The sequence below is a fragment of the Heterodontus francisci genome, chromosome 47 (assembly GCF_036365525.1).
Source record: "Heterodontus francisci isolate sHetFra1 chromosome 47, sHetFra1.hap1, whole genome shotgun sequence".
Taxonomy (NCBI): domain Eukaryota; kingdom Metazoa; phylum Chordata; class Chondrichthyes; order Heterodontiformes; family Heterodontidae; genus Heterodontus; species Heterodontus francisci.
The window spans coordinates 19654404-19681943 of NC_090417.1; the positions used below are offsets into that span (position 1 = coordinate 19654404).

A 27540-nucleotide genomic window follows, 5' to 3' on the forward strand; every position below is an offset into this window, starting at 1 on the left:
GGCCATACTGGACCTGGTGTTGGGGAATGAGCCCAGCCAGGTGGTTGAAGTTTCAGTAGGGGACTACTTTGGGAATAGTGATCACAATTCCGTAAGTTTTAGAATACTCATGGACAAAGATGAGAGTGGTCCTAAAGGAAGAGTGCTAAATTGGGGGAAGGCCAACTATACCAAAATTCGGCAGGAGCTGGGGAATGTAGATTGGGAGCAGCCAATGAAGGTAAATCCACATTTGATATGTGGGAGGCTTTTAAAGAGAGGTTGATTGGCGTGCAGGAGAGACATGTTCCTGTGAAAATGAGGGATAGAAATGGCAAGATTAGGGAACCATGGATGACAGGTGAAATTGTGAGACTAGCTAAGAGGAAAAAGGAAGCATACATAAGATCTAGGAGGCTGAAGAAAGACGAAGCTTTGAAAGAATATCGGGAATGTAGGACCAATCTGAAACGAGGAATTAAGAGGGCTAAAAGGGGTCATGAAATATCTTTAGCAAACAGGGTTAAGGAAAATCCCAAAGCCTTTTATTCATATATAAGGAGCAAGAGGGTAACTAGAGAAAGGATTGGCCCACTCAAGGACAAAGGAGGAAAGCTATGCGTGGAGTCAGAGAAAATGGGTGAGATTCTAAACGAGTACTTTGCATCGGTATTCACCGAGGAGAGGGACATGACGGATGTTGAGGTTAGGGACAGATGTTTGATTACTCGAGGTCAAGTCGGCATAAGGAGGGAGCAAGTGTTGGGTATTCTAAAAGGCATTAAGGTGGACAAGTCCCCAGGTCCGGATGGGATCTATCCCAGGTTACTGAGGGAAGCGAGAGAGGAAATAGCTGGGGCCTTAACAGTGATCTTTGCAACATCCTTAAACACGGGTGAGGTCCCGGAGGACTGGAGAATTGCTAATGTTATCCCCTTGTTTAAGAAGGGTAGCAGGGATAATCCAGGTAATTATAGACCGGTGAGCCTGACGTCAGTGGTAGGGAAGCTGCTGGAGAAGATACTGAGGGATAGGATCTATTCCCATTTGGAAGAAAATGGGCTTATCAGTGATATGTTTTTGTGCAGGGAAGGTCATGTCTAACCAACTTAATAGAATTCTTTGAGGAAGTGACAAAGTTGATTGATGAGGGAAGGGCTGTAGATGTCATATACATGGACTTCAGTAAGGTGTTTGATAAGGTTCCCCATGGTAGGCTGATGGAGAAAGTGAAGGCGTATGGGGTCCAAGGTGTACTAGCTAGATGGATAAAGAACTGGCTGGGCAACAGGAGACAGAGAGTAGCAGTGGAAGGGAGTTTCTCAAAATGGAGACGTGTGACCAGTGGTGTTCCACAGGGATCCGTGCTGGGACCACTGTTGTTTGTGATATACATAAATGATTTGGAGGAAAGTATAGGTGGTCTGATTAGCAAGTTTGCAGATGACACTAAGGTTGGTGGAGTAGCAGATAGTGAAGGGGACTGTCAGAGAATACAGCAGAATATAGATAGATTGGAGAGTTGGGCAGAGAAATGGCAGATGGAGTTCAATCAGGGCAAATGCGAGGTGATGCATTTTGGAAGATCCAATTCAAGAGTGAACTAAACAGTGAATGGAAAAGTCCTGGGGAAAATTGATGCACAGAGAGATTTGGGTGTTCAGGTCCATTGTTCCCTGAAGGTGGCAACGCAGGTCAATAGAGTGGTCAAGAAGGCATACGGCATGCTTTCCTTCATCGGACAAGGTATTGAATACAGGGGTTGGCAGGTCATGTTACAGTTGTATCAGACTTTGGTTCGGCCACATTTGGAATACTGCGTGCAGTTCTGGTCGCCACATTACCAAAAGGATGTAGATGCTTTGGAGAGGGTGCAGAGGAGTTTCACCAGGATGTTGCCTGGTATGGAGGGCGCTAGCTATGAAGAGAGGTTGAGTAGATTAGGATTATTTTCATTAGAAAGATGGAGGTTGAGGGGGGACCTGATTGAGGTGTACAAAATCATGAGAGGTATAGACAGGGTGGATAGTAAGAAGCTTTTTCCCCCAGAGTGGGGGATTCAATTACTAGGGGTCACGAGTTCAAAGTGAGAGGGGAAAAGTTTAGGGGGGATATGCGTGAAAAGTTCTTTACGCAGAGGGTGGTGGGTGCCTGGAACGCGTTGCCAGCGGAGGTGGTAGACGCAGGCACGATAGCGTCTTTTAAGATGTATCTAGACAAATACATGAATGGGCAGGAAGCAAAGAGATACAGACCCTTAGAAAATAGGCGACATGTTTAGATAGAGGATCTGGATCGGCGCAGGCTTGGAGGGCCGAAGGGCCTGTTCCTGTGCTGTAATTTTCTTGGTTCTTTGTTCATCACAGCTGTACTGCGGGAGGACACCTCAGAGGGGTCATGCAGCCAGGCAATATGGGGGAGCTCAGGAATATGAAGGGTGCAGTCACGATGTTGGGGGTTTACTACAGGCCTCCCAACAGCCAGCGGGAGGTAGAGGAGCAGATATGTAGACAGATTTTGGAAAGATGTAAAGGTAACAGGGTTGTGGTGTTGGGTGATTTTAACTTCCCCGATATTGACTGGGACTCACTTCGTGCTCGGGGCTTGGATGGGGCAGAAAAGGAGCATCTAGGAGGGCTTCTTGAAACAATATTTAGATAGTCCAACTAGGGAAGGGCCTGGTACTGACCTGGTATTGGGGAATGAGCCCGGCCAGGTGATCGAAGTTTCAGTAGGGGAGCATTTCGGGAACGGTGACCATAATTCCGTAAGTTTTAAGGTACTTGTGGATAAGGATAAGAGTAGTCCTCGGTTGAAAGTGCTAAATTGGGGGAAAGCTAATTGTAACAACATTGGGCAGGAACTGAAGAATTTAGATTGGGGGTGGCTGTTTGAGGGTAAATCAACATCTGAGATCTGGGAGTCTTTCAAACGTCAGTTGATTAGAATCCAGGACCGGCATGTTCCCGTGAGGATAAAGGATATGTTTGGCAAGTTTCGGGAACCTTGGATAATGAGGGATATTGTGAGCCTAGTCATAAAGTAAAAGGAAGCATTTGTGAGGGCTGGAAGGCTAGGAACAAACAAAGTCCTTGAGGAATATAAAGAAAGTAGGAAGGAACTTAAGCAAGGAGTCAGGAGGGCTAAAAGGTGTCATGAAAAGTCATTGGCAAACAGGATTAAGGAGCATCCCAAGGCTTTTTATACGTATATAAAGAGCAAGAGGGTAGCCAGGGAAAGGGTTGGCCCACTCAACGACAGAGGAGGGATTCTATGCGTGGAGCCAGAGGAAATGGGCAAGGTACTAAATGAGTACTTTGCATCAGTATTCACCAAAGAGAAGGACTTGGTGGATGATGAGGCTCGGGAAGGGAGTGTAGATAGTCTGGGTCACATCATTATCAAAAAGGAGGTGGTGTTGGGTGTCTTGCAAAGCATTAAGGTAGATAAGTCCCCAGGGCCTGATGGGATCGACCCCAGAAAACTGAGGGAGGCAAGGGAAGAAATTGCTGGGGCCTTGACAGAAATCTTTGTATCCTCATTGGCTACAGGTGAGGTCCCAGAAGACTGGAGAATAACCAATGTTGTTCCTTTGTTTAAGAAGGGTAGCAAGGATAATCCAGGAAATTATCGGCCGGTGAGCCTTAAGTCAGTGGTAGGGAAATTATTGGAGAGAATTCTTCGGGGCAGGATTTACACCCAAATGGACTTATTAGCGAGAGGCAACATGGTTTTGTGAAGGGTAGGTCGTGTCTCACTAATTTGATTGAGTTTTTTGAGGAAGTAACAAAGGTGATTGATGAAGGAAGGGCAGTGGATGTTGTCTGCATGGACTTCAGTAAAGCCTTTGACAAGGTCCCTCATGGCAGACTGGTACAAAAGGTGAAGTCAGACGGGATCAGAGGTGAGCTGGCAAGATGGATACAGAACTGGCTCGGTCATGCAAGACAGAGTGTAGCAGTGGAAGGGTGCTTTTCTGAATGGAGGGCTGTGACTAGTGGTGTTCCACAGGGATCAGTGCTGGGACCTTTGCTGTTTGCAGTATATATATATATATATATAAATAAATGATTTGGAGGAAAATGTAGCTGGTCTGATTCGGGGTTGGTGGAGTTGGGAGGCAGTGATGAGGATTGTCAGAGGATACAGCAGGATACAGATCGGTTGGAGATTTGGGTGGAGAAATGGCAGATGGAGTTTAATCCGGACAAATGTGAGGTCATGCATTTTGGAAGGTCTAATGCAGGTGGTGAGTATACAGTAAATGGCAGAACCCTTAGGAGTATTGACAGGCAGAGAGATCTGGGCGTACAGGTCCACAGATCACTGAAAGTGGCAACGCAGGTGGATAAGGTCGTCAAGAAGGCGTACGGCATGCTTGCCTTCATCGGTCGAGGCACAGAGTATAAAAATTGGCAAGTCATGCTGTAGCTGTACAGAACCTTAGTTAGGCCACACTTAGAATATTGCATGCCATTCTGGTCACCACACTACCAGAAGGACGTGGAGGCTTTGGAGAGGGTACAGAAGAGGTTTACCAGGATGTTGCCTGGTCTGGAGGGCATTAGCTATGAGGAGAGGTTGGAGAAACTCAGATTGTTTTCACTGGAACGACGGAGGTGGAGGGGCGACATGATAGAGGTTTACAAAGTTATGAGCGGCATGGACAGCGTGGACAGTCAGAAGCTTTTGCCCAGGGTGGAAGAGTCAATTACTTGGGGACATAGGTTTAAGGTGCAAGGGGCAAAGTTTAGAGGGGATGTGCGAGGCAAGTTTTTTTTACACAGAGGGTGGTGAGTACCTGGAACTTGCTGCCGGGGGAGGTGGTGGAAGCAGATATGATAGCGAGGTTTAAGAGGCATCTTGACAAATACATGAATAGGATGGGGATAGAGGGATACGGAGCCCGGAAGTGCAGAAGGTTTTAGTTTAGACAGACATCAAGATCGGCGCAGGCTTGGAGGGCCGAATGGCCTGTTCCTGTGCTGTACTGTTCTTTGTTCTATAAATGCTGTGGCTACAAGAGCAAGTTAGTGGCTGGGAGTTCTGCAGCAAGTAACTCACCTCCTGACTTCCCAAAGCCTGTCAACCCTCGACAAGGCACAAGTCAGGAATGTGGTGGCTTCTTGCTTAGATGAATGCGGCTCCAAAAACACTCAAGAAGCTCAATACAATCCAAGACAACGCAGCCCACCTGATTGGCACCACCTTCAACATTCACTCGCTCCAACACTCACGCACAATGGCAGCATTGTGTCCCATCTACAAGATGCATTGCAGCAACTCACCAAAGGCTCCTTCAACTGCATCCTCCAGACCTGTGATGTTTACCACCTGAATGCCAAAGGCAGCAGATACATGCTCACACCACCACCAGCAAGTTCCCCTCCAAGTCACTTGCCATCCTGACTTGGAACTATAATCGCTGTTCATTGCTGCTGGGTCAAAAACCTGCAACTCACTTCCTAACAGCACTGTGGGTGTACCTACACCACACGGACTGCAGCAGTTCAAGAAGGCAGCTCACCACTATCTTCTCAAAGGCAATTAGGGATGGACAAGAAATACTGGCCTTGCCAGTAACACATCCCAAAAACAAATTTAAAAAATGAATCACAAAAGAAAATATTGAGACAGGCTTCGTCAAAGAGGTAGGTATTAAGCAGGGTCTTAAAGGAAGAAAAAGTTAAGGTTTTAGGAGGGAATTCCAGAGTTTCGGGTCTTGGCAGCTGAAGGCATGGCCACCAATAGAGGAGCAAAGGGAATGGACAAGAGGCCAGAATTGGAGGAGCGCAGAGAACGTGAAAGATTGTCGAGGCTGGAGGAGGTTACAGAGAGGGGGAAGGGATAAGCCATGGAGATGTGAAGAGATTGAGAATTGAGTTAGGATATCATCAGCGGAGTTTTGTATGAGCTCAAGTTTATGGAGGTGGAAGATAGGAGGCTGGGTAACAGAGCATTGCACTAGTTGAGTCTGGAAGTAACAAAGGCATGGCTGAGTATTTCAGCAGCAGATGGGCTGAGGGGGGAATGAGCTGGGGGAAGGGTTATGGAAGCAGGCAATCTTTGCGACCAAGAAGAAGGATGTTCTTGCTATAGAGGGAGTGCAGCGAAGGTTTACCAGACTGATTCCTGGGATGGCGGGACTGACGTATGAGGAGAGCTTGAGTAGGTTAGGATTCTATTCGCTGGGGTTCAGAAGAGTGAGGGGGGATCTCATAGAAACCTATAAAATTCTAACAGGACTTGACAGGGTAGATGCAGGAAGGATGTTCCCAATGGTGGGGGGAGTCCAGAACCAGGGGTCATAGTCTAAAGATACGGGGTAAACCATTCAGGACTGAGATGAGGAGAAATTTCTTCACCCAGAGAGTGGTGAGCCTGTGGAATTCGCTACCACAGAAAGCAGTTGAGGCCTAAACATTTTCAAGATGAGTTAGATATAGCTCTTGGGGCGAAAGGGATCAAAGGGTATGGGGCGAAAGCCGGAACAGGATCACTGAGTTGGATGATCAGCCATGATCATAATGAATGGCAGAGCAGGCTCGAAGGGCCAAATGGCCTACTGCTGCTCCTATTTTCTATGTTTCTATATGGGGTGGAAATCTCAGCCCACATATCAAACTCTAATCTAGCTAGTTATTATGCTTTGTTGCAACGACAATTAAGTTGTAAAGTCTCGACTGAATGTTGCATGCTTTGCAAATTAAATGTTGTCTAACTACAAAGATTGGATGCTGCTCTGTTCCTCAGCGACTGCTTTAGTCTTGGCACAGTGAGGAGAGTGAGACCTGAATCCTCAAGAGAAGGGAACACAGCAGGTCAGTTAGCATCTGTCCAGACAACTGGCAAGCTGTGAGCACTCCATCAGAAGTGAAGGCTGAAAAAGAAAGGCATTTTACTAAGGTAGGAAGTTAAAAACTGAGAGGTGAAGGGAAGATGAACAACAGATATAGCAATCACAGAGTGGTGTGCAGAAAATGGCCGAGACAACAGTGAAATGCATGAGAGAAGATGCAAAAAGCAGCTGTGGCTTCTCTGCCTCAGGATAATCCTGGATAAAAATCACTATCAGAGAAATATTATACCAGAACTGGGAGGGTTCGATGCTGAGACTAGGTGCCAGAAATGGTACGAATTCGACTCCCCAAAACCAGCAGCTCTCACCTTGATGAACACGATGACCGACAGAAAATCGAAATGCAGCTTGTTTGCACACAGCGAGCACAATTGAAGAGGAAAATCAGTTGTTTCGCATCTACGCAGAGACGCATTCATTTTCACCATCTTTCATTTAACCTGGCTCCAGTCCACAGCAGCTTTTTATTTAAAGTAGGGGCAACTCAGCAGGATTGCAATTCCAGTGCTGGCTAACCTGAAAGGATTCTGAATCGATCTCTCAGTGGTGCACAGTGAATTCAATCAGAAACTGACAGAAATAGATGGCGCTCACCAACAATCATTCCCCCCGCCCCCAACTGAGTGACAGCACTCCCCAATATTCCCCCCAACAAGAGTGACAGCACTCTCAAACATTATCTGTCCCGACAAAGTGACTGCACGACCCAACATTAATCCCCCGCCCCAACAGTGAGAGCTCTCGCTAACATTGCCCACCAGCCCCACCCCCCAAAGTGACAGACACGTCCCCTTGTGTGGAGGTTACCTGTAGCAACGCCTGTTGTATGGATGGTGGCCCGGGTCCCAGCAGCGAGTGTTGCTGGCCGCCATGAACACCTAGGGGAAGGAACACAGACTTCAATCTCAGTCATAATCACAGAGTTTATACACCAACCATGGGTAGGCAGCCAAGTTCTTGAAGGGAGAGCAGAGCCTGGTCACTCGAATGTCCACCCTTCTTTCCAGAAACCACATGACACCAGCACTCGAGAGCATTCATCCACACAATACCGCACAAAGAGTTTCTCTGTGGATAATCCACTGCTCTCAGTTTGTGAACTTATTGAACACCTCACAGTATCAGAGTTTACACTTACTTCAGGTCACTGAGGAGCACCATATTTGGTTTCAATGCCTATCAACTGTTCCACATCCCTGATGTACAGGCACAGAAGCAGTCAGTCTGCCCAAGAGAACAGGGCAAGTTATAGGGGGCATCAGACGAGATATGGTGTGACCAGGAAGGAAGCAAGCCAAGTCAGGGTGGGCTCGGAATCAAGAGGTGAATGAGAAATGAGGAGCCAGGGGCAGAATCGGCAGGTAATGATGCAAGTGTGAGGAATGTTTAGATGTGAAGCAGTACAGATGCCACAATATTAAAGAGTGCAGTCTGACTGTCAATTTAGCTGTTGTGTTTGAGACCAATCACGTTGAATAAGCAGAGCCAGACAGCAGTTCATACAAAATCAGACTCACTCAACAAGTACATACCTGCCTTTGTCGCAGACTGAAACTGATTGCCCCACATTGATCGTCTGTACTCCTCACCACCTAAGCACAGGGTCTCGTCTCTCAGAAGGTAGTGTCTGACTCAGCTGAAACTCACCTGAGAAACATAAGAGATTACAGACAGTTCACACACTGGAATGTGAATTGCACTGACAGTTAGTTTTACAATCAACAACAGTCCCCAGTCTAACGTATGATGGTGATTCACTCAAGACACGACCTGTGAGCCCAGCAAATAAGCATCCAGTGAGACAATCACAGCCAAGCCCTCTGTGCCCTCAAACAGCCACCTCAGCCTTTTCCGAATGGACAGTGTGCATTCCAGTGACCGGTTTTAGAAATAGCAATGAAGCATTGCTTGAGATCAGCTAACTCAGCAAGGGCCAGGATTGGCACCTTCAGACCTAAGTAGTGTGAAATAGGCCATGGCCTGATCACAACCTTCAACACCTCCATGCAGTTTCTATTAGAGACATGAGGTTGACAACCCAAGTGTCAGAGGCAAGGCAGAGAAGCTCACGTATTCGAGAAAACATGGGATAAGCTTGAAACTCTCCTGCCAGTTGAGAGAGGCTTCAAAGTTTCAGTGTGCCCACCCAAGCTGCCAGTCAGACCCCAGCCATCTTGTTCTGACATCTGCGGAGAGGCTCACTGACGGCCCAGTCAAAATAATCACATCATAATCTTCTACATCTCAAAGGGAGCTTCAAGGCCTCTTGGGCAAGGGGTTCTTTCCCTTACCCGAGAAAGAAGAGACTTCGAACCTGTTTGATGCCTCCAGCAGGACTCAACTTCAGAGGGCAGAATTTCCTGAGTAGTCAGGAATCTCCCTGCAGATAGGGAGGAAGTTTAAATGCAGGACCTCGATGGGAGTAATCTCTATAGTACTCCCAGTGCCATGCACCAGCCAGAATAGAAATAGAAAGAGAGGGACTATCAATGCGTGGCTTGAAGCATGGTGCAGGAGGGAGGACTTCAGATTGTTGGGGCATTTGGGACCAGTTCCAGGGCAGCAGGCACCTATTCAAAAAGGACTGGGCCCAATGTGCTCGTGGGGAGGTTCACTCATGTGGTTGAGGAGGTTTTTAACTAAATTGGCAGGGGGGTGAGCACCAACATGTGGCAGGACTGATGTATGAAGAGAGATTGGGTTGATTAGGCTCGTCTTAGCTCGGGTTTTGAAGAATGAGAGGGAATCTCACATAAACATACAAAATTCTAACAGGACTGGACAGACTAGATGCAGGAAGGATGTTCCCAATGGCGGGGGAGTCCAGGACCAGGAGTCACAGTCTAAGGATAAGGGGTAAGCCATTTAGGACTGAGATGAGGAGAGATTTCTTCACCCAGAGAGTGGTGAACCACTGAAGGAGGACTTTTCGGAATACACAGACAGCTTTACAATGCATGTACATGAACACACAAAGTGTGGAAAATAAGGTTGGTGAACTACAAGCACAAATGCCGTTTGGGAATATGATGTAGTGGAAATAACTAAAAGGCGGCTTAAAAATGGTGACAATATTCAAGGCTACAAGGTGTTCAGAGAAGATAGGGAAGGAAAAAAGGGTTTAGGAAGGACACTGTAGCATTGGAAAGGGAGGGTGTCCTTGAGAGGACAAAGACAGCATCCATTTGGTTAGAGTTGGGTACAGAGAAGGCGACGGTTATGCTCCTGGGGGTATTCTAAAGGCCTCCCAACAGTGGGAACAATAGAGAAAATCTGCAGGGTAATCACAGTGATGTGCAAGAACTATAGATAGTGGGGGACTTCAATTACCCAAATCTCAACTGGGATAATATTAGAGTAAAAGGAAAGGAGGGGGAGAAATTTCTGAAATTGTGTTCAGCAGAACTTCCTTGATCAGTATGTTGTCAGTCCAGCAAGGAAGGGGACATGGATGGATCTGGTGCTGGAGAATGTGGTGGGTCAAGTGTCCGTAAGGAAACAATTGGCGAACAGTGATCATCGTATCACATGGTTTCGATTAATAATGGACAAGAGCAAGGAACAATCTAAAGTAGAGCGTCTAAATTGGATGGGGGCAAGCTTCAATGAGAGGAGAGTGGATCTAGACAGGGTAAAATGGAACCAAAGATTGACAGGAAAAGCAGTAATGGGCGATCTTTGAGGAGATGCTTCAGGAACAGGCTAGATACGTTCCAACAAGGGCAAAAAGGAGTGAACCAAAACCACGGCTCCTTGGATGACGAGGGAGATAGAGAATATTATGAAACAGAAAAAAGGATATATGATACATGTCAAGTGAAATTCTTCAAGTCAGGATCCGGTTAAATAGAATAAATTGAGCGGAGGTGAAGAGGAAAATCAGTCTGGCAAAGGGAGAATAAGAGAATAGAATGGCAGTTAACTTAAAAAGGATCCCAAAGATCTTCAAGCTGCATGTAAACAGTAAGCGGGTACCAAGAGGTGTGGTGGGGCCTATTAGGGACAAAGAGGATAACGTAAGATCATAAGAAGCTGGAGTCTGCCATTCAGCCCCTCGTGCCTGCTCTGCCATTGAATAAGATCATAGCTGATCTGACTGTGGGCTAAACTCCACTTTCCTTCCTGCCCCCCATAACCCTCGACTCCCTTGTAGATCAAAAATCTGACTCAGCCTTGAATATGTTCAATGACCCAGCCTCCACTGCTCTCTGGGAAAGTGAGTTCCAAAGATCAACAACTCTCATCAAGTAGATATTCCTCCTCATCTCCATCTTAAAAGGGAGATCACTTCATTTGTGATTGCGCCCCCAGGTTCTAGATTCCCCCACGAGGGGAAACATCCTCTCAGCATCGACCCTGTCAAACCCCGACAGAATCTTACATGTTTCAATAAGATCACCTGATCTTGCAATTCTTCTGAATTGCAATATAGGCCCAACCTGCTCAATCTTTCCTCATCAAACAAACCCCTCACCCCAGAAATCAGCCGAGTGAACCTTCTCTGAACTGCTACCAATGCAAGGACATCCCTCCTTAAGAAAAGAGCCCAAAATTGTCCGCAGTACTCTCGGTGCAGTCTCACCAATGCCCTGTACAGTTGTCAAAAGACTCCCTTACTTTTATACAATGCTTTCCTAATTACTTGCTGTATCCGCATGCTAACTTTTTGTGATTCATATATGAGACACTCAGATCCCTCTGCGCCGCAGCATTCTGCAGTCTCTCCCCTTGTAAACAATATTGCGCTTTTCTATTCTTCCTGCCAAGTGGACAACTACACATTTCCCCACATTATACTCCATCTGCCAAATTTTTGCCCACTCACTTAACTTGTCTACATCTCTTCGGAGACACTTTGTGTCCTCCTCACAACGTGCTTTCCAACCTATCTTTGTAACGTCCACAAATTTGGCGACAATACACCCGGTCGGTCCCTTCATCCAAGTCATTAAAAGGGATCGCAAATAGTTGAGGCTCCAGCACTGCTCCCTGTAGCACTCGACTAGTTACGGTTAGCCAACATGAAAATGCCCCATTTATTCCGACTGTTTCCTGTCAGTTAGCCAATCCTCTACCCATGCTAATATATTACCCCCGACACCATGAGCTCTCATCTTGTATCGTAACCTTTTACGTGGCTCTTGATCAAATGCCTTTTCGAAATCGAAATACACGACTGCTACTGTTTCTCCTTTATCCACCTTGCTTGTGACATCCTCAAATAACTCCAATAAATTTGTCAAACATAATTTCCCTTTCATAAATCAGTGTTGACTCTGCCTGATTGTATTACGATTCTCTAAATGTCCGACCACTACTTCCTTCATGATGGATTCTGTCGTTTCCTGCTTTCTGTCTCCCTCCTTTCTTGAATAGAGGTGTTACATTTGCAGTTTTCCAATCCGCCGGGACTTATCCACAATCAGGGGAATTTTGGAACTTTAACCAATGCATCCAACTATCACTGTAGCCATGGATGCAGACCATCAAGTCCATGGAACCTGTCAGCCTTTAACCCCATTAGTTTTCCTCGTACTTTTTCTCTTCTGATAGCGATTGTTTTCAGTTCCTCCCTCCCTTTTGCCCCTTTATTTTCTGGACCTGGATACTGGAATACAGGATAACATTTGAAAATTTGCCAATGATACCAAACTTGATGGAATGGCAAACACTGAGGATGAACTGAACCACCTGCAACAGGACACAGGCTAGCAGAAAGGGCCACAAGTGACAGATGGAATTTCAGACAGTGAACTGGAAGGTGATGCATCTTGGCCAACGGGATTGGGAAACACAAAATAGACAAAATGTCAGTGTCCTGAAGAGTGTGCAGCAAGAGAGGGATCTCAGGGTGGAAGGTGGCAGGACAAATTGAGAGCCGAATTAGCAAAGCATGTGGAATTTTGGGCTTCATAAATAGAGGTATTGAGTACAAAAGCAGGGAAGTTATGTTGAAGCTGAATAAAGCTCTGGTTCAGCTCAAGTATTGGGTCCAATTTTGCTCACTACACTTTTGGAAAGATGTAAGGGTGCTGGAAAGGGCACAGAGGAGATCTATCAGAATTGTTGCAGAGATGAGTGATTTTAGCTACAAGGTAAAGTTGGAGAAGCTGGGGTTGTTCTCCTTGAAGCAAAGGAGACTGAGAGGACATTTGATCGAGATGCACAAGATTATGACAGGCTAAGATTAGGTAGACAACGAAAATCTGTTCCCCTGAACTGATGGTACAAGGACTTGGGGACACAGATTGAAAGTTCTGGGCAAGACATGCACAGGGAAATGCAAGGAACAACTTTTTCTACACAGCACGTAGTACTGACCCGGAACTCGCTGCAGACGTGGATAGTGGAAGCGGAGACGACGCATGAAGTCAAAGTGGATGGGTACTTGAGAAAAATAATCTTGTACGACTACAGGGATAGAGCAGGGAATTGGGACTGATTGGATTGCTCAATAGAGAGAAGGCATGGACTCGATGAGCTGAATGGCCTCCTTCTGTGCCGTAATACAGTCAGAGAGTCAGTTATGGCACAGAAGGAATCCATTCGGCCTATTGAGTCCATGCCATCTTTCAATGGAACAATCCAGTCAGTTCCACTGCCTCGCTCGATACCAAGTGGAATTCAAGAAATTAATCAAACGGGTGCAGCCGTATCAGCACCAGGCTGGGACCAAAGGGTGGGATAGGATCTCCCTTTCCTGTTGACCTCAGGAATACCAGGACTAACAGCCAGAAAAAAAGTGTCACAGCGTGACTGTTCAGCTGTTAAAGGCAAATTAACATCGTGGAGAAGGGAAATATGGAACATGCTTTTAAGATAAGGTCAGAAAGTCAACCATGGGTTCATTTCCAAGTGATAGAAGAAATGTTAAAATGTGAGCAGCAACTGGAACACTCAGGCAGCTTCACAGAGGTGGGGTGATATAGCAGAAGGAGGAAACGATGGGTCACTTGCGAGTGACAAATACAACAGTTGCCCCAATCAAAAACTATCACCTGACAAAGAAGCAGAAACGCCGCTGAGACGAGATAGGAAATAGCAAACAGCGCTAAACACCAACCTACACTGAGTAAGCTCAAAAACATAAGTGAAAGGCAAACTCTGATCAGAGGACAGGAATCAAAGGAGGTAAATCTAGGACACAACAGCAGAATGCATCAGAGACCATGAGAAAACGGAAGAAACTACATGTGACAGTGGGACAACACAGGATAGATTGCATCAAAGAAAACGGGATAGACTGTAACAGAGAAAACAGGATAGATTGGATCAGAGAGAGAAAAAACAGGATAGATTGTATCAGAGAGAGAAAACAGGATAGATTGCATCAGAGAGAGAGAAAACAGGATAGATTGTATCAGAGAGAGAGAAAATAGTATAGATTGTATCAGAGAGAAAACAGGATAGATTGTATCAGAGAGAGAAAACAGGATAGATTGGATCAGAGAGAGAGAAAATAGGATAGATTGTATCAGAGAGAGAGAAAATAGTATAGATTGTATCAGAGAGAGAAGAGAAAACAGGATAGATTGTATCAGAGAGAGAGAGAAAACAGGATAGATTGTATCAGAGAGAGAAAACAGGATAGATTGTATCAGAGAGAGAAAACAGGATAGATTGTATCAGAGAGAGAAAACAGGATAGATTGGATCAGAGAGAGAGAAAATAGGATAGATTGTATCAGAGAGAGAGAAAATAGTATAGATTGTATCAGAGAGAGAAGAGAAAACAGGATAGATTGTATCAGAGAGAGAGAGAAAACAGGATAGATTGTATCAGAGAGAGAAAACAGGATAGATTGTATCAGAGAGAGAAAACAGGATAGATTGTATCAGAGAGAGAGAGAAAACAGGATAGATTGTATCAGAGAGAGAGAGAAAACAGGATAGATTGTATCAGAGAGAGAGAGAAAACAGGATAGATTGTATCAGAGAGAGAGAAAAAACAGGATAGATTGTATCAGAGAGAGAGAGAAAACAGGATAGATTGTATCAGAGAAAGAGAGAAAACAGGATAGATTGTATCAGAGAGAGAGAGAAAACAGGATAGATTGTATCAGAGAGAGAGAGAAAACAGGATAGATTGTATCAGAGAGAGAGAGAAAACAGGATAGATTGTATCAGAGAGAGAGAGAAAACAGGATAGATTGTATCAGAGAGAGAGAGAAAACAGGATAGATTCTATCAGAGAGAGAGAAAAAACAGGATAGATTGTATCAGAGAGAGAGAAAAAACAGGATAGATTGTATCAGAGAGAGAGAGAAAACAGGATAGATTGTATCAGAGAGAGAGAGAAAACAGGATAGATTGTATCAGAGAGAGAGAGAAAACAGGATAGATTGTATCAGAGAGAGAGAGAAAACAGGATAGATTGTATCAGAGAGAGAGAGAAAACAGGATAGATTGTATCAGAGAGAGAGAGAAAACCGGATAGATTGTATCAGAGAGAGAGAGAAAACAGGATAGATTGTGTCAGAGAGAGAGAGAAAACAGGATAGATTGTATCAGAGAGAGAGAGAAAACAGGATAGATTGTATCAGAGAGAGAGAAAACAGGATAGAATTAGAATTAGAACATTACAGCGCAGTACAGGCCCTTCGGCCCTCGATGTTGCGCCGACCTGTGAAACCATCTGACCTACACTATTCCATTTTCATCCATATGTCTATCCAATGACCACTTAAATGCCCTTAAAGTTGGCAAATCTACTACTGCTGCAGGCAGGGCGTTCCACGCCCTTACTACTCTCTGAGTAAAGAAACTACCTCTCACATCTGTCCTATATCTATCACCCCTCAACTTGAAGCTATGTCCCCTCGTGTTTGCCATCACCATCCGAGGAAAAAGACGCTCACTATCCACCCTATCTAACCCTCTGATTATCTTATATGTCTCTATTAAGTCACCTCTCCTCCTCCTTCTCTTGATCTAGCCCTCACCAATCTATCTGTCGCAGATGCATCTGTCTATGATAGTATTGGTAGGAGTGACCATCGCACAGTCCTTGTGGAAACCAAGTCTCACCTTCACGCTGGGGATATCCAGTTGTGTGGCACTACCACCGTGTTCAATGGGATAGATTCAGAACAGATCTAGCAGCTCATAACTGAGCATCCATGAGGTGCTGTAGGCCATCAGCAGCAACATAATTGTATTCAATCACAATCCCTCACTGCAGCAGCAATAGACATACCTAAAAATGAGTTGCCAACCTGGTGAAGCTACAGCACAGGACTAAAGGTACGCTGAACAGTGGAAGCAGCATGCGATAGACAGACCTAAACGATCCCACAACCAAAGGATCAGATCAAAGCTCTGCAGTCTTGCCAGATCCAGTTGTGAATGGTGAACAATTAAACAACCAGAGAGCGAGGCTCCACAAACATCCCTATCCTCAATGAGGGGGGTGCCAGATAGATTGTATCAGAGAGAGAAAACAGGATAGATTGTATCAGAGAGAGAGAGAAAACAGGATAGATTGTATCAGAGAGAGAGAGAAAACAGGATAGATTGTGTCAGAGAGAGAGAGAAAACAGGACAGATTGTATCAGAGAGAGAGAGAAAACAGGATAGATTGTATCAGAGAGAGAAAACAGGATAGATTGTATCAGAGAGAGAGAGAAAACAGGATAGATTGTATCAGAGAGAGAGAGAAAACAGGATAGATTGTATCAGAGAGAGAGAGAAAACAGGATAGATTGTATCAGAGAGAGAAAACAGGATAGATTGTGTCAGAGAGAGAGAGAAAACAGGATAGATTGTATCAGAGAGAGAGAGAAAACAGGATAGATTGTATCAGAGAGAGAAAACAGGATAGATTGTATCAGAGAGAGAGAGAAAACAGGATAGATTGTATCAGAGAGAGAGAGAAAACAGGATAGATTGTATCAGAGAGAGAAAACAGGATAGATTGTATCAGAGAGAGAAAACAGGATAGATTGTATCAGAGAGAGAAAACAGGATAGATTGTATCAGAGAGAGAGAGAGAAAACAGGATAGATTGTATCAGAGAGAGAGAGAAAACAGGATAGATTGTATCAGAGAGAGAAAACAGGATAGATTGTATCAGAGAGAGAGAAAACAGGATAGATTGTATCAGAGAGAGAAAACAGGATAGATTGTATCAGAGAGAGAGAAAACAGGATAGATTGTATCAGAGAGAGAGAAAAAACAGGATAGATTGTATCAGAGAGAGAGAGAAAACAAGATAGATTGTATCAGAGAGAGAGAGAAAACAGGATAGATTGTATCAGAGAGAGAAAACAGGATAGATTGTATCAGAGAGAGATAGAAAACAGGATAGATTGTATCAGAGAGAGAGAGAAAACAGGATAGATTGTATCAGAGAGAGAGAGAAAACAGGATAGATTGTATCAGAGAGAGAGAGAAAACAGGATAGATTGTATCAGAGAGAGAGAGAAAACAGGATAGATTGTATCAGAGAGAGAAGAGAAAACAGGATAGATTGTATCAGAGAGAGAGAGAAAACAGGATAGATTGTATCAGAGAGAGAGAGAAAACAGGATAGATTGTATCAGAGAGAGAGAGAAAACAGGATAGATTGTATCAGAGAGAGAGAGAAAACAGGATAGATTGTATCAGAGAGAGAAAACAGGATAGATTGTATCAGAGAGAGAGAGAAAACAGGATAGATTGTATCAGAGAGAGAGAGAAAACAGGATAGATTGTATCAGAGAGAGAGAGAAAACAGGATAGATTGTATCAGAGAGAGAGAGAAAACAGGATAGATTGTATCAGAGAGAGAGAGAAAACAGGATAGATTGTATCAGAGAGAGAGAGAAAACAGGATAGATTGTATCAGAGAGAGAGAGAAAACAGGATAGATTGTATCAGAGAGAGAGAGAAAACAGGATAGATTGTATCAGAGAGAGAGAGAAAACAGGATAGATTGTATCAGAGAGAGAGAGAAAACAGGCTAGATTGTATCAGAGAGAGAGAGAAAACAGGATAGATTGTATCAGAGAGAGAAAACAGGATAGATTGTATCAGAGAGAGAGAGAAAACAGGATAGATTGTATCAGAGAGAGAGAAAAAACAGGATAGATTGTATCAGAGAGAGAGAGAAAACAGGATAGATTGTATCAGAGAGAGAGAGAAAACAGGATAGATTGTATCAGAGAGAGAGAAAAAACAGGATAGATTGTATCAGAGAGAGAGAGAGAAAACAGGATAGATTGTATCAGAGAGAGAGAGAAAACAGGATAGATTGTATCAGAGAGAGAAAACAGGATAGATTGTATCAGAGAGAGAAAACAGGATAGATTGTATCAGAGAGAGAAAACAGGATAGATTGTATCAGAGAGAGAAAACAGGATAGATTGTATCAGAGAGAGAAAACAGGATAGATTGTATCAGAGAGAGAGAGAAAACAGGATAGATTGTATCAGAGAGAGAAAAAACAGGATAGATTGTCTCAGAGAGAGAAAACAGGATAGATTGTATCAGAGAGAGAGAGAAAACAGGATAGATTGTATCAGAGAGAGAGAGAAAACAGGATAGATTGTATCAGAGAGAGACAAAAAACAGGATAGATTGTATCAGAGAGAGAGAGAAAACAGGATAGATTGTATCAGAGAGAGAGAAAACAGGATAGATTGTATCAGAGAGAGAGAGAAAACAGGATAGATTGTATCAGAGAGAGAGAGAAAACAGGATAGATTGTATCAGAGAGAGAGAGAAAACAGGATAGATTGTATCAGAGAGAGAAAAAACAGGATAGATTGTATCAGAGAGAGAGAGAAAACAGGATAGATTGTATCAGAGAGAGAGAGAAAACAGGATAGATTGTCTCAGAGAGAGAGAGAAAACAGGATAGATTGTATCAGAGAGAGAGAGAAAACAGGATAGATTGTATCAGAGAGAGAGAGAAAACAGGATAGATTGTATCAGAGAGAGACAAAAAACAGGATAGATTGTATCAGAGAGAGAGAGAAAACAGGATAGATTGTATCAGAGAGAGAGAAAACAGGATAGATTGTATCAGAGAGAGAGAGAAAACAGGATAGATTGTATCAGAGAGAGAGAGAAAACAGGATAGATTGTATCAGAGAGAGAGAGAAAACAGGATAGATTGTATCAGAGAGAGAGAGAAAACAGGATAGATTGTATCAGAGAGAGAGAAAACAGGATAGATTGTATCAGAGAGAGAGAGAAAACAGGATAGATTGTATCAGAGAGAGAGAGAAAACAGGATAGATTGTATCAGAGAGAGAGAAAACAGGATAGATTGTATCAGAGAGAGAGAGAAAACAGGATAGATTGTATCAGAGAGAGAGAAAACAGGATAGATTGTATCAGAGAGAGAGAGAAAACAGGATAGATTGTATCAGAGAGAGAGAGAAAACAGGATAGATTGTATCAGAGAGAGAAAACAGGATAGATTGTATCAGAGAGAGAGAGAAAACAGGATAGATTGTATCAGAGAGAGAGAGAAAACAGGATAGATTGTATCAGAGAGAGAGAGAAAACAGGATAGATTGTATCAGAGAGAGAGAGAAAACAGGATAGATTGTATCAGAGAGAGAGAGAAAACAGGATAGATTGTATCAGAGAGAGAGAGAGAAAACAGGATAGATTGTATCAGAGAGAGAGAGAGAAAACAGGATAGATTGTATCAGAGAGAGAAAACAGGATAGATTGTATCAGAGAGAGAGAGAAAACAGGATAGATTGTATCAGAGAGAGAGAGAAAACAGGATAGATTGTATCAGAGAGAGAGAGAAAACAGGATAGATTGTATCAGAGAGAGAGAGAAAACAGGATAGATTGTATCAGAGAGAGAGAGAAAACAGGATAGATTGTATCAGAGAGAGAGAGAAAACAGGATAGATTGTATCAGAGAGAGAAAACAGGATAGATTGTATCAGAGAGAGAGAGAAAACAGGATAGATTGTATCAGAGAGAGAGAGAAAACAGGATAGATTGTATCAGAGAGAGAGAGAAAACAGGATAGATTGTATCAGAGAGAGAGAGAAAACAGGATAGATTGTATCAGAGAGAGAAAACAGGATAGATTGTATCAGAGAGAGAGAGAAAACAGGATAGATTGTATCAGAGAGAGAGAGAAAACAGGATAGATTGTATCAGAGAGAGAGAGAAAACAGGATAGATTGTATCAGAGAGAGAAAACAGGATAGATTGTATCAGAGAGAGAGAGAAAACAGGATAGATTGTATCAGAGAGAGAGAGAAAACAGGATAGATTGTATCAGAGAGAGAGAGAAAACAGGATAGATTGTATCAGAGAGAGAGAGAAAACAGGATAGATTGTATCAGAGAGAGAAAACAGGATAGATTGTATCAGAGAGAGAAAACAGGATAGATTGTATCAGAGAGAGAGAGAAAACAGGATAGATTGTATCAGAGAGAGAGAAAACAGGATAGATTGTATCAGAGAGAGAGAAAACAGGATAGATTGTATCAGAGAGAGAGAGAAAACAGGATAGATTGTATCAGAGAGAGAGAAAAAACAGGATAGATTGTATCAGAGAGAGAGAAAAAACAGGATAGATTGTATCAGAGAGAGAGTAAACAGGATAGATTGTATCAGAGAGAGAGAGAAAACAGGATAGATTGTATCAGAGAGAGAGAAAAAACAGGATAGATTGTATCAGAGAGAGAGAAAAAACAGGATAGATTGTATCAGAGAGAGAGAGAAAACAGGATAGATTGTATCAGAGAGAGAGAAAAAACAGGATAGATTGTATCAGAGAGAGAGAGAAAACAGGATAGATTGTATCAGAGAGAGAGAAAACAGGATAGATTGTATCAGAGAGAGAGAGAAAACAGGATAGATTGTATGAGAGAGAGAAAAAACAGGATAGATTGTATCAGAGAGAGAGAAAAAACAGGATAGATTGTATCAGAGAGAGAGAGAAAACAGGATAGATTGTATCAGAGAGAGAGAAAACAGGATAGATTGTATCAGAGAGAGAGAGAAAACAGGATAGATTGTATCAGAGAGAGAGAGAAAACAGGATAGATTGTATCAGAGAGAGAGAGAAAACAGGATAGATTGTATCAGAGAGAGAGAGAAAACAGGATAGATTGTATCAGAGAGAGAGAAAACAGGATAGATTGTATCAGAGAGAGAGAGAAAACAGGATAGATTGTATCAGAGAGAGAGAGAAAACAGGATAGATTGTATCAGAGAGAGAGAAAACAGGATAGATTGTATCAGAGAGAGAGAGAAAACAGGATAGATTGTATCAGAGAGAGAGAAAACAGGATAGATTGTATCAGAGAGAGAGAGAAAACAGGATAGATTGTATCAGAGAGAGAGAGAAAACAGGATAGATTGTATCAGAGAGAGAAAACAGGATAGATTGTATCAGAGAGAGAGAGAAAACAGGATAGATTGTATCAGAGAGAGAGAGAAAACAGGATAGATTGTATCAGAGAGAGAGAGAAAACAGGATAGATTGTATCAGAGAGAGAGAGAAAACAGGATAGATTGTATCAGAGAGAGAGAGAAAACAGGATAGATTGTATCAGAGAGAGAGAGAAAACAGGATAGATTGTATCAGAGAGAGAGAGAAAACAGGATAGATTGTATCAGAGAGAGAAAACAGGATAGATTGTATCAGAGAGAGAGAGAAAACAGGATAGATTGTATCAGAGAGAGAGAGAAAACAGGATAGATTGTATCAGAGAGAGAGAGAAAACAGGATAGATTGTATCAGAGAGAGAGAGAAAACAGGATAGATTGTATCAGAGAGAGAGAGAAAACAGGATAGATTGTATCAGAGAGAGAGAGAAAACAGGATAGATTGTATCAGAGAGAGAAAACAGGATAGATTGTATCAGAGAGAGAGAGAAAACAGGATAGATTGTATCAGAGAGAGAGAAAACAGGATAGATTGTATCAGAGAGAGAAAACAGGATAGATTGTATCAGAGAGAGAGAAAAAACAGGATAGATTGTATAAGAGAGAGAGAAAAAACAGGATAGATTGTATCAGAGAGAGAGTAAACAGGATAGATTGTATCAGAGAGAGAGAGAAAACAGGATAGATTGTATCAGAGAGAGAGAAAAAACAGGATAGATTGTATCAGAGAGAGAGAAAAAACAGGATAGATTGTATCAGAGAGAGAGAGAAAACAGGATAGATTGTATCAGAGAGAGAGAAAAAACAGGATAGATTGTATCAGAGAGAGAGAGAAAACAGGATAGATTGTATCAGAGAGAGAGAAAACAGGATAGATTGTATCAGAGAGAGAGAGAAAACAGGATAGATTGTATGAGAGAGAGAAAAAACAGGATAGATTGTATCAGAGAGAGAGAAAAAACAGGATAGATTGTATCAGAGAGAGAGAGAAAACAGGATAGATTGTATCAGAGAGAGAGAAAACAGGATAGATTGTATCAGAGAGAGAGAGAAAACAGGATAGATTGTATCAGAGAGAGAGAGAAAACAGGATAGATTGTATCAGAGAGAGAGAGAAAACAGGATAGATTGTATCAGAGAGAGAGAGAAAACAGGATAGATTGTATCAGAGAGAGAGAAAACAGGATAGATTGTATCAGAGAGAGAGAGAAAACAGGATAGATTGTATCAGAGAGAGAGAGAAAACAGGATAGATTGTATCAGAGAGAGAGAAAACAGGATAGATTGTATCAGAGAGAGAGAGAAAACAGGATAGATTGTATCAGAGAGAGAGAAAACAGGATAGATTGTATCAGAGAGAGAGAGAAAACAGGATAGATTGTATCAGAGAGAGAGAGAAAACAGGATAGATTGTATCAGAGAGAGAAAACAGGATAGATTGTATCAGAGAGAGAGAGAAAACAGGATAGATTGTATCAGAGAGAGAGAGAAAACAGGATAGATTGTATCAGAGAGAGAGAGAAAACAGGATAGATTGTATCAGAGAGAGAGAGAAAACAGGATAGATTGTATCAGAGAGAGAGAGAAAACAGGATAGATTGTATCAGAGAGAGAGAGAAAACAGGATAGATTGTATCAGAGAGAGAGAGAAAACAGGATAGATTGTATCAGAGAGAGAGAGAAAACAGGATAGATTGTATCAGAGAGAGAAAACAGGATAGATTGTATCAGAGAGAGAGAGAAAACAGGATAGATTGTATCAGAGAGAGAGAGAAAACAGGATAGATTGTATCAGAGAGAGAGAGAAAACAGGATAGATTGTATCAGAGAGAGAGAGAAAACAGGATAGATTGTATCAGAGAGAGAGAGAAAACAGGATAGATTGTATCAGAGAGAGAGAGAAAACAGGATAGATTGTATCAGAGAGAGAGAGAAAACAGGATAGATTGTATCAGAGAGAGAAAACAGGATAGATTGTATCAGAGAGAGAGAGAAAACAGGATAGATTGTATCAGAGAGAGAGAGAAAACAGGATAGATTGTATCAGAGAGAGAGAGAAAACAGGATAGATTGTATCAGAGAGAGAAAACAGGATAGATTGTATCAGAGAGAGAGAGAAAACAGGATAGATTGTATCAGAGAGAGAGAGAAAACAGGATAGATTGTATCAGAGAGAGAGAGAAAACAGGATAGATTGTATCAGAGAGAGAGAGAAAACAGGATAGATTGTACCAGAGAGAGAAAACAGGATAGATTGTATCAGAGAGAGAAAACAGGATAGATTGTATCAGAGAGAGAGAGAAAACAGGATAGATTGTATCAGAGAGAGAGAAAACAGGATAGATTGTATCAGAGAGAGAGAGAAAACAGGATAGATTGTATCAGAGAGAGAGAAAAAACAGGATAGATTGTATCAGAGAGAGAGAAAAAACAGGATAGATTGTATCAGAGAGAGAGTAAACAGGATAGATTGTATCAGAGAGAGAGAGAAAACAGGATAGATTGTATCAGAGAGAGAGAAAAAACAGGATAGATTGTATCAGAGAGAGAGAAAAAACAGGATAGATTGTATCAGAGAGAGAGAGAAAACAGGATAGATTGTATCAGAGAGAGAGAAAAAACAGGATAGATTGTATCAGAGAGAGAGAGAAAACAGGATAGATTGTATGAGAGAGAGAGAAAACAGGATAGATTGTATCAGAGAGAGAGAGAAAACAGGATAGATTGTATGAGAGAGAGAAAAAACAGGATAGATTGTATCAGAGAGAGAGAAAAAACAGGATAGATTGTATCAGAGAGAGAGAGAAAACAGGATAGATTGTATCAGAGAGAGAGAAAAAACAGGATAGATTGTATCAGAGAGAGAGAGAAAACAGGATAGATTGTATCAGAGAGAGAGAGAAAACAGGATAGATTGTATCAGAGAGAGAGAGAGAAAACAGGATAGATTGTATCAGAGAGAGAGAGAAAACAGGATAGATTGTATCAGAGAGAGAGAGAAAACAGGATAGATTGTATCAGAGAGAGAGAGAAAACAGGATAGATTGTATCAGAGAGAGAGAAAAAACAGGATAGATTGTATCAGAGAGAGAGAGAAAACAGGATAGATTGTATCAGAGAGAGAGAGAAAACAGGATAGATTGTATAAGAGAGAGAGAGAGAAAACAGGATAGATTGTATCAGAGAGAGAGAAAAAACAGGATAGATTGTATCAGAGAGAGAGAGAAAACAGGATAGATTGTATCAGAGAGAGAGAGAAAACAGGATAGATTGTATCAGAGAGAGAAAACAGGATAGATTGTATCAGAGAGAGAGAGAAAACAGGATAGATTGTATCAGAGAGAGAGAGAAAACAGGATAGATTGTATCAGAGAGAGAGAGAAAACAGGATAGATTGTATCAGAGAGAGAAAACAGGATAGATTGTATGAGAGAGAGAGAGAAAACAGGATAGATTGTATCAGAGAGAGAGAAAACAGGATAGATTGTATCAGAGAGAGAGAGAAAACAGGATAGATTGTATCAGAGAGAGAGAAAAAACAGGATAGATTGTATCAGAGAGAGAGAAAACAGGATAGATTGTATCAGAGAGAGAGAGAAAACAGGATAGATTGTATCAGAGAGAGAGAAAAACAGGATAGATTGTATCAGAGAGAGAGAAAAAACAGGATAGATTGTATCAGAGAGAGAGAGAAAACAGGATAGATTGTATCAGAGAGAGAGAGAAAACAGGATAGATTGTCTCAGAGAGAGAGAGAAAACAGGATAGATTGTATCAGAGAGAGAGAGAAAACAGGATAGATTGTCTCAGAGAGAGAGAGAAAACAGGATAGATTGTATCAGAGAGAGAGAGAAAACAGGATAGATTGTATCAGAGAGAGAGAGAAAACAGGATAGATTGTATCAGAGAGAGAGAGAAAACAGGATAGATTGTATCAGAGAGAGAGAGAAAACAGGATAGATTGTATCAGAGAGAGAGAGAAAACAGGATAGATTGTCTCAGAGAGAGAAAACAGGATAGATTGTATCAGAGAGAGAGAGAAAACAGGATAGATTGTATCAGAGAGAGAGAGAAAACAGGATAGATTGTATCAGAGAGAGACAAAAAACAGGATAGATTGTATCAGAGAGAGAGAGAAAACAGGATAGATTGTATCAGAGAGAGAGAAAACAGGATAGATTGTATCAGAGAGAGAGAGAAAACAGGATAGATTGTATCAGAGAGAGAGAGAAAACAGGATAGATTGTATCAGAGAGAGAGAAAACAGGATAGATTGTATCAGAGAGAGAGAGAAAACAGGATAGATTGTATCAGAGAGAGAAAAAACAGGATAGATTGTATCAGAGAGAGAGAGAAAACAGGATAGATTGTATCAGAGAGAGAGAGAAAACAGGATAGATTGTCTGAGAGAGAGAGAGAAAACAGGATAGATTGTATCAGAGAGAGAGAGAAAACAGGATAGATTGTATCAGAGAGAGAGAGAAAACAGGATAGATTGTATCAGAGAGAGAGAGAAAACAGGATAGATTGTATCAGAGAGAGAAAACAGGATAGATTGCATCAGAGAGAGAGAGAAAACAGGATAGATTGTATCAGAGAGAGAGAGAAAACAGGATAGATTGTATCAGAGAGAGAGAGAAAACAGGATAGATTGTATCAGAGAGAGAGAGAAAACAGGATAGATTGTATCAGAGAGAGAAAACAGGATAGATTGTATCAGAGAGAGAGAGAAAACAGGATAGATTGTATCAGAGAGAGAAAACAGGATAGATTGTATCAGAGAGAGAAAACAGGATAGATTGTATCAGAGAGAGAGAGAAAACAGGATAGATTGTATCAGAGAGAGAGAGAAAACAGGATAGATTGTATCAGAGAGAGAGAAAAAACAGGATAGATTGTATCAGAGAGAGAGAAAAAACAGGATAGATTGTATCAGAGAGAGAGTAAACAGGATAGATTGTATCAGAGAGAGAGAGAAAACAGGATAGATTGTATCAGAGAGAGAGAGAAAACAGGATAGATTGTATCAGAGAGAGAGAAAAAACAGGATAGATTGTATCAGAGAGAGAGAGAAAACAGGATAGATTGTATCAGAGAGAGAGAAAAAACAGGATAGATTGTATCAGAGAGAGAGAGAAAACAGGATAGATTGTATCAGAGAGAGAAAAAACAGGATAGATTGTATCAGAGAGAGAGAGAAAACAGGATAGATTGTATGAGAGAGAGAAAAAACAGGATAGATTGTATCAGAGAGAGAGAAAAAACAGGATAGATTGTATCAGAGAGAGAGAGAAAACAGGATAGATTGTATCAGAGAGAGAGAAAAAACAAGGATAGATTGTATCAGAGAGAGAGAGAAAACAGGATAGATTGTATCAGAGAGAGAGAGAAAACAGGATAGATTGTATCAGAGAGAGAGAGAGAAAACAGGATAGATTGTATCAGAGAGAGAGAAAAAACAGGATAGATTGTATCAGAGAGAGAGAGAAAACAGGATAGATTGTATCAGAGAGAGAGAAAACAGGATAGATTGTATCAGAGAGAGAGAGAAAACAGGATAGATTGTATCAGAGAGAGAGAGAAAACAGGATAGATTGTATCAGAGAGAGAGAGAAAACAGGATAGATTGTATCAGAGAGAGAAAACAGGATAGATTGTATGAGAGAGAGAGAGAAAACAGGATAGATTGTATCAGAGAGAGAGAAAACAGGATAGATTGTATCAGAGAGAGAGAGAAAACAGGATAGATTGTATCAGAGAGAGAGAAAAAACAGGATAGATTGTATCAGAGAGAGAGAAAACAGGATAGATTGTATCAGAGAGAGAGAGAAAACAGGATAGATTGTATCAGAGAGAGAGAAAAAACAGGATAGATTGTATCAGAGAGAGAGAGAAAAACAGGATAGATTGTATCAGAGAGAGAGAGAAAACAGGATAGATTGTATCAGAGAGAGAGAGAAAACAGGATAGATTGTCTCAGAGAGAGAGAGAAAACAGGATAGATTGTATCAGAGAGAGAGAGAAAACAGGATAGATTGTCTCAGAGAGAGAGAGAAAACAGGATAGATTGTATCAGAGAGAGAGAGAAAACAGGATAGATTGTATCAGAGAGAGAGAGAAAACAGGATAGATTGTATCAGAGAGAGAGAGAAAACAGGATAGATTGTATCAGAGAGAGAGAGAAAACAGGATAGATTGTCTCAGAGAGAGAAAACAGGATAGATTGTATCAGAGAGAGAGAGAAAACAGGATAGATTGTATCAGAGAGAGAGAGAAAACAGGATAGATTGTATCAGAGACAGAAAAAACAGGATAGATTGTATCAGAGAGAGAGAGAAAACAGGATAGATTGTAT

The 27540-nt window shown here is 42.0% G+C and overlaps 1 protein-coding gene across 2 annotated transcripts in view; it reads right to left on the reverse strand.

The window, feature by feature from the left end:
- LOC137357140 (cell division cycle and apoptosis regulator protein 1-like) overlaps positions 1–27540 on the reverse strand; it is a 135058-nt gene that overhangs the window by 81635 nt on the left and 25883 nt on the right. For both annotated transcript variants that reach the window (XM_068023216.1, XM_068023215.1), the window contains exons 2-3: positions 8371–8485; positions 7646–7716 (exon numbers count right to left, since the gene is read on the reverse strand). In XM_068023216.1, the coding sequence (XP_067879317.1) occupies positions 7646–7716; positions 8371–8407 (108 nt within the window). In that variant the 5' untranslated portion in view covers positions 8408–8485. The remainder of the gene's footprint in view (positions 1–7645; positions 7717–8370; positions 8486–27540) is intronic.